This window comes from Mytilus californianus, unplaced genomic scaffold (genome assembly GCF_021869535.1).
Source record: "Mytilus californianus isolate M0D057914Y unplaced genomic scaffold, xbMytCali1.0.p SCAF_4, whole genome shotgun sequence".
Lineage (NCBI taxonomy): Eukaryota > Metazoa > Mollusca > Bivalvia > Mytilida > Mytilidae > Mytilus > Mytilus californianus.
This window is the reverse complement of record NW_026262690.1, coordinates 111,066,875-111,078,494: the sequence shown is the minus strand read 5'-3', so window position 1 is coordinate 111,078,494 and position 11,620 is coordinate 111,066,875. Positions and strand designations below refer to the sequence as shown.

The window sequence follows — 11,620 nt, the reverse complement described above, 5'->3', positions numbered from 1 at the left end:
ACACACACACGATACACTTTTTATCCAGACCCTCAAATTTTGCTACACCAGAGATGCTGCATTTTTATTCATAAATTTTTGTTCATAACATAGGTGTGAAAATGGTCATGTTTTCCAAAATGTTTCATTTCGCAAATACCATGAACTGAAAAAAGGATTAAACGCGGACTTCCCTGAAGACACCTGAAGCAGACGAAATAAGTTTACCCACAAAGCCCTATTGTACTTCCGGATAAATATGGCTACCGCCGTGTTGGCAAATCCATAAACACCATTATTTTATAAGATTTTGTCACTTTTATACGACCATTACTCATGTACACCTTTAAATTTTTACACCAATGATAATGAACTAGCAGAATATTAAGATGTCATGGATTGGGGGCAGTCTATCGTCAATAACTGGTCAGCTAAGCAACTTGACCAAAGACATTTTAACAGAAGGCACAGAAGAAACAAGTGGTAAACGTTTTACATGGTACTTTAAAGGTTCAAATCAGAAAACACCAAAGAGTCAAATTGTCCCAATGATATACAGTAATATACAATACTGTTTATTTATAGTAAAAACAGAATAGTGTGTCGTCCCATCAAGCATGACAACCAAAAAGTTCCCATGTAAAAATATCTGCATTTATTGGTTCTCCCAAATACTCAGGATGAACTAAAAACTGATAGATAATATTAGACAGGTGTTACCTGTGTAAGGGTAAGAAACCTGAATAAATTATTCTTTGAATTGAAGCATACTTTGTGTTTAAAATCAGAATCTGTTGAAAAAGAAACGGAAATATAGAAACCTTTCCGATGTTGGTCCTGTTGTTAGGAATTTTTGTTGTGACATCATTTTTCAATCTTAACAAAGAAAGCTATCATCAGGTACCTTTTTTTTCAAATCAAAAAATTATTAGAATAAAATTGTTATAATTTATATTATCTTTAAAACCACGAAAATACCAAGTCGGAATGTTATTCAAAATTCTTATCAGATACTAAAAGCTGACTGATTGATCAGGTGAGTTTCCGAAGAGAACACATTTTGTTTGCTCATAAAATCGTATGCTGAATAAGCTTCAAATTATTTTAAAATGTAAACATGGTAAATGGAAAATAAAAAAGTTAGATAAAAAAAGTTAACAATTATGAGTTCATTAGTACATGTATATATATTTATATTTTTTTTTTTCATTTTATTGATTTTTTTACTGTAATTGGGGACTTTGTCCACATATTAACCAAAAAATTCTTCCAGTAAGCAGCCACCAACTGGTTGACTATTTAGCCACATTTTTAGAGTGAGATCATGCAAAATTTTGAAATTTAATAAACAAAAAGTGGTGCAATTTATATATATATATACAGGTGCAAGTAAAAACATGTCATTTAAATTAAACTACAGAGCTGAGCATTGAAAGATTCAGGACTCTGCAGTAGAGACAGTATAGTTGGGCAAGGAGAAGGTCTGGTAAGGGTTAATTTCGGCCTAAAATTCAAAGTACATCTGATGAAAAGTTTTTTACTTTTTTTAAACACTCAAATGTCTACTTCAGTCGATTCAATTAGTTGATGTTAAAGATTTGAACTGATTTGGGCATTAGAGACGCTCAAATTAAAGGTTAAATATGAAAAATCTATCAAATATGCCATAAAACGCCAATTTTCAGATGGTTTTCGTCTAAAATGAAAGTGGCCGCATTCGTGTTCAGTCTCAACATTTATATATGTTATGTATAATCATTAAATACAACATGTATATAAATATTAAGACTGAACACAATTGTGGCAACTTTCATTTTAAACAAAAACCGTCTTAAAATTAGCACACATGGTGAAATTGTGAAAATTTCAGTATTTTTGCATGAAATAATGATGCTTATACCTGATGCATGTCCATTGTATTGTAAAAAACAGCCCATATTATGTATCAAAAGTATTCTACTTTCCAATAAATAGCTAAAAGTGACATTTTTAACTACATTGTAAAAACGCGATATTTTGGGGCCAAAAAGGGGTCTTACCGGACCTAATTTTTATTTGCCATTGCTCCAGGTGATTATCATTATTCCCATTGTTTGAATAAATATTTCTCATTGTTGAAGGCCGTACGGTTGCCTATAATTGCTTACATCCACTTTATTTGAACTTTGGTGGATAGTTGTCTCATTGGCAATCATACCACATCTTATTTTTATATGGATAGCTTAAAAACTGTATCTAAATCCTAATAATTAATTTGTTATATAATAGTTGTTGTTCCAGAGTTATGGGACTATACATACAAAATGTATCAGATAAAGGCAATATGTTACATATTGCACACTAACTAGAGTTTGCTTAGATCAATTTACTTAAAACTCTACAGTGTTGTAGGGATTGATAAAAGAAATTTTTCCTTTCCAATGTTGATGTTTTTTTATTCGTCATTCCGGAGATGATCAGGTTTCAAATTTGCCCTCTACTTATTCCAATATTACATCTTCGCTAGCCAAGGATTACCATCCAGTGGAGAGGAGGGGACTGGATCGTAATCCTTCATTGTCCTTGGCTTGCGAAAATGTCCAATATTAATGCTTCCTGCAAAACTAAATATCATCTTGGTCAGGTTGGGAAATGTTTTGCTAGACTTCACACAACTGGATACATTAGCCCTCTCTTGCCACCACATTAATGAATCCATAAAAGATGACTGCATTAAATAACAATACTGTGAAAGTACTTTTATTCGTGGGGTACCAATTTTTTCGTGGTTTTCATGGATGGCTTGATCCATGAATTTAAGTGTCCAAGGAAATATAACAGCTGTTGTCCAAATCAAAAAATGAAAAGATCCCCATGTAAGTTTGACTACGTGGATACAGGCTTTTAATCTAGAGAATACATCAAATATCAGCAAACGAACTATGAACTATATATACAACTTCAGACAGGATATTACCCATTTAAAAAAAAATTAAATGTACGACTTTTAACCTTTTATTTGTCATGAAAAATTACTATTGATCGATGAAAGTCAGACTTTTGGTGATGATATGCGATGATGAAGAGTTCCCTTTATCTCCTAATAAACAAAAATAATAATTTCGTGTTGGGCTTGCTTTTTCATTTCATAAGAATATAAATTCGAATTACAATGTACATTTTTTTATGTAACCATTTTCTTTAATATGTTTAACATGTTTATTGCCCAATTAATACCTTTGATGAGCGTTAATCTGTTGATCATTCGATCTCGGGTTAATTAGTGTCATCACAAACAATTAAACTGTTTACTTTGCAATTTCCTTCAATCGAGACAATTTGTAAGCATGGAACAACCAGTTTATTTTCGAAAGCAATTATTTTATTAAAAATTTGTAGAAAGTGTCTGTAATGAAAGACGAACAAGTTAGTGAAAATGAACACACTATTTTGCATAAAAACAACATTTGGTTATTTTCATGATTTTCAAGAATGTTTGTTTCTGATTACTTCAAATTCTTTGAATTTAAGAACCCACGTACATGTAAATTTTGCTCAAACCATGTAAATTGATACCCACGATTAAAAGTACTTTCACAGTACCTCACTTGCAACTGTTTTAGTCTGTTTATATTTTGGTCCTTCAGAAGCAACAAGAACAACATCACCAAAACCACATATGTAATGCAATGTAGCAAGTGTATTCCTGACTTTTCAGTTTTTATAGTCAATGCATTCTCATGTCCTATTCTGCCCCACTTTAACATTTCTGAGATGTATCAATAGAGGGACAAAGAGTTTTCTTTTGTTATTTGAGATTTGTTCAGAATTTTTAGAACTTAGTACCGATATAGACATCAGTTGGTTTTTGAATACCATATGCCAGACCTTTAAAAATATTGTGGGGTTTGTGTCATTTGGTTGTTGTACCACTCATCTCCTTTGATTCTGATCAGTCATATTATAGAGTTAAAGTCAAAGTGCTTCAAATTCTCTTCACTGGTTTTTAGTCCCCTACCGACGAAGTCTTTTTTTCTTCGTGCTTGAAGATAATGAATTGATATTTGGTGTATTGTTTTATCATGACAAGTGACAGATCAAGTTCGAATTTTGTTCCGGTCTGATGATTTTGTGCAGAGTTATGGTCCTTGGACTTAGAAAATTCACTCGAATAATCAGTTTTCCTCACTTTTTTTTCATCATGCTTGAAGATATTGACTTAATATTCGTTGTATAGTTTACACCATATAAAAATAAGGAGATGTGCCATCATGTGGTATGATTGCCAATGAGACAACTATCCACCAAAGTTCAAATGAAGTGAATGAAAGCAATTATAGGCAACCGTATGGCCTTCAACAATGAGAAAACCCCATACCATATGGTCTGCTATAAAAGGACCCAACATGAAAAATATGAAACAATTTGATTGAGAAAACTAACGGCCTAATTTATAACAAAACAATTTACGAAAAACAAATATGACAGACATGAGCTAAACATGTTTGTGAGCACTCAACCCTCCCCCTAACCTGGGACAGTGTTGTAACAGTACAACATAAGAACAAACTATAAAAATCAGTTGAAAAAGGCTTAACTCATCAGATGGATACAAATAGATACTTATACATCCCAAAAACAAAAAGGATACTAAGTACAGATCTGAGAGTACTCGCAGCTACTGACAGTTAGTTCAAAGACAATAATAACTAATGACAAAAATCATATCAAAGACTAAAATATCAATCAGTACACATCTAACATCCAATGGATTTAGTATAAAGAGGTCATTAACAGTCAGAGAAAAACATGACCTTGTGCAATGCCAAACTATAAATATCCACAGATTGTAGTACCATGAAAGTACATATGTGTAATATTAAGTATGGTTTTAATTTACTGATAACAAAATCAATATTTATACCAATAAAAACAATATTCAAAGATTTAGTTACAGTGTTGAATAGGTAACCTTTTAGAATAAGTTTATTTAAAGGATTGATAAGTTTACAAGGATCGTTTCTAAATTTCTGGGCTCGGTTTTACCGTTTACAACATCACCGTAAAATTTAGGATGTGCTATTCCGTTTGAAATAAGTTTTCTACAGGTACAGCCAAACTTGCAGACCCATTCTTTGTATCTATATAAGTTCTGGTCTGATGACTTTGACAAGTTATAGATCAAGTTAGAATTTTGTTCCAGTACAATAAATTTTAACCGGTAGGGGACTATGTATTGCCATGCAATACTCTCAGAATGCTTGTTTTCTGTATTTTTTTCTGTATCATTTGTTATTCAACTGCTCAAGACAAAATCAGAAAGTTAAATGTTTGCAAAATAGTTGGAATTTGCCACATGTTAATATGCCTATCCAAAGTCAGGACCTTTATCAGTTGCTGATTGGCTATTGTTAGTGATACATAAAGCTTTATATTTCTGAAGTTAGAATACTTGGATACTTCATATCTTGTGTGCAGATGTTCTGAAGTTTTTGCCTGGCATACAAATGCATGTCTGCACTATTGACGTCATTTTCATGGTTCAGTGACTTCTATAAACAGTATATCTAATATATGTATTTGTGAAATAAAAAAACTATAACAATATTAAAGATGTACACTTTTTATACGACCGAAACAAATTTTGCGGTCGTATATTGGTATCACGTCGTCGTCGTCTGCGTCATCCAAAGACATTTGGTTTCCGGACAATAACTTTAGTATATGTAAATAGAAATCTATGAAATTTAAATACAAGGTTTATAACCACAAAAGGAAAGTTGGGATTGATTTTAGGGGTTATGGTCCTAACAGTTTAGGAATTAGGGACCAAAAAGGGGCCCAAATAAGCATTTTTCTAGTTTCCAGACAATAACTTGTGGAAAGGTGTATGGATCGCTCTGAAATTAGACCACAAGTTTCCATACCACAAAGAGATGGTTAGGATTGGCTTTGGGGGGTTATGGCTCAAACCATTTAGGAAGAAGGGGAAAAAAAGGGGGAAAAACAAGGGTTTCCTGGTTAATGGACAATTACTTAAAAGTAAAATGTTATGTTTGGATTACCTCCCTTACTCTGCTTTTAAATTATGTATAAAGAAATGTTGTATTGTCTTGAGGTGATTAATTATTTTTAGAATTTACTATTAAAAATGCTGATTAAGGAATAATTTTAGGCATGATTATGTATGTCATTTTTGTCGAGCCTTCGACTTTAGTCGAAAAAGCGAGACATAGCGATCCTACATTCCGTCGGCGTTGTCGTCGTTGTCGTCGGCGGCGTCTCCAAATATTCACTCTGTGGTTAAAGTTTTTGAAATTTTAATAACTTTCTTAAACTATCCTGGATTTCTACCAAACTTGGACAGAAGCTTGTTTATGATCATAAGATAGTATCCAGAAGTAAATTTTGTAAAAATAAAATTCCATTTTTTCCGTATTTTACTTATAAATGGACTTAGATTTTTTGCCAGGAAACAACACATTCACTCTGTGGTTAAAGTTTTTAAAATTTTAATAACTTCCTTAAACTATCCTGGGTTTCTACCAAACTTGGACAGAAGCTTGTTTATGATCATAAGAGTGTATCCAGAAGTAAATTTTGTAAAAAAAAAAAACATTTTTTCCTTATTTTACTTTTAAATGGACTTAGATTTTTTGCCAGGAAACAACACATTCACTCTGTGGTTAAAGTTTTTAAAATTTTAATAACTTTCTTATACTATTTTGGATTTGTACCAAACTTGGACAGAAGCTTGTTTATGATCAAATGCTAGTATCTAGAAGGAAATTTTGTTTTCTTCCAGTTAACGTTACATTCAGTCTGCAGTAAAAGTTTTTAAACATTTATTAGATTCATAAACTATCCTGGATTTTTACCAAACTTGGACAGAAGCTTCTTACAATCAAAAGATAGTATCAAGAGAAATATTTTTATTGATTTACTTCCTCATTTTTGTTGAGCCTGTGATTAACAGAAAAAGTAGGCGAGACACTGGGTTCCGCGGAACCCTTACAAATTTTTTTCTTTTTTAAGACTTTTATGATGTATTTAAATTTGTAATTATGGTTGCAAAGAAAATTGAATTGATATTATGACCATATCTTGAGGGAAAGATTTTTTTTTTGAAAAAGGGGGGGGGGGGGGACAATTTTTTCTCATTTCAGATATCAGAAATTAAAAAGAAAATTTCTTCTAATATATATTTTTTTTTTGCAAAAAAAAGGGGGGGGGGGGGTTAAAAAAAAAAATTTTTTTGGGGGGGGGGGGGTCAATTCGCAACAGCATAGTGTATTGCACAAAAGCAAAAAAAAAGGGTTGGTAAAATTTTAATTTTTTTGGGGGGGGAGGGGGGGTCAATTCGCAACAGCATAGTGTATTGCACAAGAGCAAACAATAAGATATAAATTCAAATCATATAACCAATTCTAAGTTCTTTGACTACAGTTATTCTAGTAGAAACCTATTATGTGTCAAATATTTAATTACAATCCAAATTCAGACCTGTGTCAAGCACGAATATTGTGTCCATTTTTCCCCCAACTGTTCAGGGTTGGACCTCTGCGGTTGTATCCAGCTGCGGTTGTATCCAGCTGTGCATGGCGAAGCAATTTATTCCATGTTTTCTCATAGTTATATTCTCAATAAGCAAAACCCATACCACATAGCAAGCTATAAAAGGCCTGACATGACAAATATTAAACAATTCAAACGAAAAAACTAACGGTCTATATAATGTACAAAACAATTTATGTAAAACAAATATGATATACAACAACAAACAATAACCACTGAATTACAGGCTCCTGACTTGGTACAGTAACATACAGAATGTTGCATGTTTGTAGGGACCCAACCTCCCCCTAACCTGGGACAGTGGTGTAACACCACAATATAAGGACAAATTATAAAAAAGTCAGTTGAAAAAGGCTCGACGCATCAGATTGACACAAAATAAAACTAACAAAAAGATTTAAGATACAATGTACTGACCTGAGAGTACTTGCAGTAACTGAAAGCTAGTTCAAAGCCAATAACAACCAATAAAAAAAACATGGATCGCAAGAAAAAAAATTTCAATCAGTGTCATTTCAGTGCACATACAATGGATTTCGTTTTAGCATCATAAACAGTCCGAGAAAGCATGATCTTGTTCAAGACCAAAATATAAGTATCGACAGAATGTAGAAGCATAAAATTACATATTTGATATAAAATTGCGGAAACTTTCTATTCCCTGTCAAAATATATGATTGCAAACAAAAACTGTTGCTTTTTACAGACTTCACAATTAACTTTTCAATCTACAGACCCAAAGCTGAATTTTATGAAAATTTTAGTTAGATCCTATTGGCCTGTAGAGATGATTTTTACAGACCCCTGACTCTGGGCTGGTGGGCCTGTGGTTGAGTGCGAAGACTGCTTTTAAAGATAATCAATGTTAACAATTTTATAAATCAATGTATACCTCTGGTTTCACCCAAGAACGAAGTATTTTACTATGGTAGTAATTGCACTTAAAAAATTGGAGGACTCTAGGTCAGCATCTAGATAAAAATAAGTCACTTTGACATACTTTTTCCACTTTGTTCATATTTTAGTAAATGCACATCTTAAAATTATGTACCCTAGTGTTTGGATCCATCCTAAAGGGGTGGTCATGATTCAGTCAATAAGTAGGTCACTGTGATGTACCTGTTTAGCTTCATTGACTTGGTTAAGTCATTGTAAGTTGTCTGCCCAAGTTTATATCTAAATCACTGCACATCTTAAGATAATATTTACAAGAATTTAATTGCATCATAAAGGGCAGGTCAGCAGACAAAAAGTAGGTCACTATGATGTGTGTGTTTCACTTGGTTAAGTTTATACCAACGTTCATATCTTAGTGGCTGCAAATCATAAGATTATGTAGACTAGTCAGCTAGTGTTTGGATGCATCCCAGAGGGCATGTCAGCATCCAAAAAAGGAGGTCACTGTGATAAACCTGTTTCACTTAAGTGACTTCGATCATCATCTCATCAAATTTTTATACGACCTTTGCGGTCGTATATTGGTATGACGTTGGTGTCATCGTGGTCGTCCGAAGACACGTTGGTTTTTCGTACTCTAACTTTAGTTTAAGTGAATGGATTTCTATGAAATTTTACCATAAGGTTCAATACCACAAAAGGAAGGTTGGGATTGATTTTTGGGGTTATGGTACCAACAGTTAAGGAATAAGGGGCCAAAAAGGGGCCAAAAATAAGCATTTTTGTAACTTCCAGACACAACTTGTGCTTTAGTGTATGGATCTCACTGACATTGTACCACAAGGTTCCATATCACAAAGGGAATTCTGGGATTGATTTTGGGGGTAATTGCCTCAAAATTTTAGGAATTAGAGGCCAAAAAAGGGGCAAAAAAACAAGCATTTTTCTAGTTTCATGACAATAACTTGTGTGTAAGTGTATGGATCTTTCTGAAATTGTACTACAAGGTTCCATATCACAAAGGGAAAGCTGGAATTGAGTTTGGGGGTAATTGCCTAAAACTTTTAGGAAAAAGGGGCCAAAAAACACATTTTTCTAGTTTCCAGACAATAACTTGTGTTCAAGTGTATGGATCTCTCTGAAATTGTACTGCAAGGTACCATACCACAAAAGGAAGGCTGGGATTGATTTTGGGGGTAATTGCCTCAACATTTTAGGAATTAGGGGCCAAAAAGGGGCAAAAAACAAGCATTTTTCTAGTTTCGGGGCAATAACTTGTGTGTAAGTGTATTGATCTTTATGAAATTGTACTACAAGGTTCCATATCACAAAGGGAAAGCTGGGTTTGAGTTTGGGGGTAATTGCCCTAAACGTTTAGGAATTTGGGGCCAAAAAGGGGCCAAAAAACAAGCATTTTTCTAGTTTCCAGACAATAACTTGTGTTCAAGTGTATGAATCTCTCTGAAATTGTACTGCAATGTACCATACCACAAAGGGAAGGCTGGGATTGAGTTTGGGGATGATGAATCATAAGAGGGTTCAAAAAATTTGGGGGGGGGGGGATTTTTTTTTCTTTTTTTTTTCTTTAAAATTTTCCATTTTCAATTGGTTATTTCTGATTTATATATAAAAGCAAATAATAATGATATGGTTTGAATAGGTAAATTAAAAATTTTTAAGCTCTTAGACCACATTTTGTGTCAGAAACCTATGCTGTGTCAAATATTTAATCACAATCCAAATTCAGTGCTGTATCAAGCTTGAATGTTGTGTCCATACTTGTCCCAACTGTTCAGGGTTTGACCTCTGTGGTCGTATCAAGCTGCGCCCAGTGGAGCATTTTTTTCACAGTTGTCTTGACTGCGATTAGGAGTTTGCCATGTGTTGTAGGCTACTTATATTTTGGTAATTACTTGTGATTTACCATACATCTCCTTTGATTTTATTCATCTGTATTTTTTCTGGGAAAACAGTTTATATCCTGTTAAGTCAGACATGCAGGAACTGAGTACATGTGTGTTGATAGTCTTATAAAATAAATGTTTTTAAAAAAACAAGCAAGTTAAAACATTTTATGTATTCCAAATAAAACAAAACTACACTACATACAATGATGGAGATGCACTTGAGAAAATTGCAGTATAATTCAGTGCCATTAGTACTCAAAACATGCAAAAATTAGACATGTGTGAATCGTTCATGCTAGTCAAATGGGTAAATATGTTTTTAAAGACCATCTGTGTTAAGAGACCACTTTTGTCTGTTCCCTTCGGCGGGTGGTCTCTCACTATAGATTTGACTATATTAATAGTCCTTTTAACTGAAATTTTAAAGTGACCCAAACACTCAGTTTATCTGTATGTAACTTCTATTAAAAAAACACGGAAAAATTAATTGACCCAGATAATTTTTGTCGAGCCTGCGACTTTTGTCGCAGAAAGCTCGACATAGGGATAGCGATCCGGCGGCGGCGGCGGCGGCGGCGTTAGCTAACTTCTTAAAAGCTTTATATTTTAGAAGATGGAAGACCTGGATGCTTCATACTTTGTATATGGATGCCTCATGTTACGAAGTTTCCGTCAGTCACATGTCCAATGTCCTTGACCTCATTTTCATGGTTCAGTGACTACTTGAAAAAAAAGTTCAGATTTCTTGTAATGTTAAATTCTCTCTTATTATAAGTAATAGGATAACTATATTTGGTATGTGCGTACCTTGCAAGGTCCTCATGCCCGTCAGACAGTTTTCACTTGACCTCGACCTCATTTCATGGATCGGTGAACAAGGTTAAGTTTTCGTGGTCAAGTCCATATCTCAGATACTATAAGCAATAGGTCTAGTATATTCGGTGTATGGAAGGACTGTAAGGTGTACATGTCCAACTGGCAGGTGTCATCTGACCTTGACCTCATTTTCATGGTTCAGTGGTTATAGTTAAGTTTTTGTGTTTTGGTCTGTTTTTCTTATACTGTATGCAATAGGTCTACTATATTTGGTGTATGGAATGATTGTAAGGTGTACATGTCTAGCTGGCAGGTGTCATCTGACCTTGACCTCATTTTCATGGTTCAGTGGTCAAAGTTAAGTTTTTGAGTTTTGGTCTTTCTTTTTAATACTGCATGCAATAGGTCAGCTATATTTGGTGTATGGAATGATTGTAAGGTGTACATGTCTAGCTGGCAGGTGTCAT

The 11,620-nt window shown here is 33.7% G+C and overlaps 1 protein-coding gene across 1 annotated transcript in view; it reads left to right on the top strand.

Annotated features, from left to right (window-relative positions):
- The first annotated feature begins 231 nt into the window (after positions 1–231).
- The window catches only part of LOC127739138 (thyroid receptor-interacting protein 11-like), a 57,445-nt gene continuing 46,056 nt past the window's right edge, over positions 232–11,620 (top strand). Inside the window, exon 1 of the mRNA XM_052250730.1 lies at positions 232–462. Within this exon, the coding sequence (XP_052106690.1) occupies positions 369–462 (94 nt within the window). The 5' untranslated portion in view covers positions 232–368. The remainder of the gene's footprint in view (positions 463–11,620) is intronic.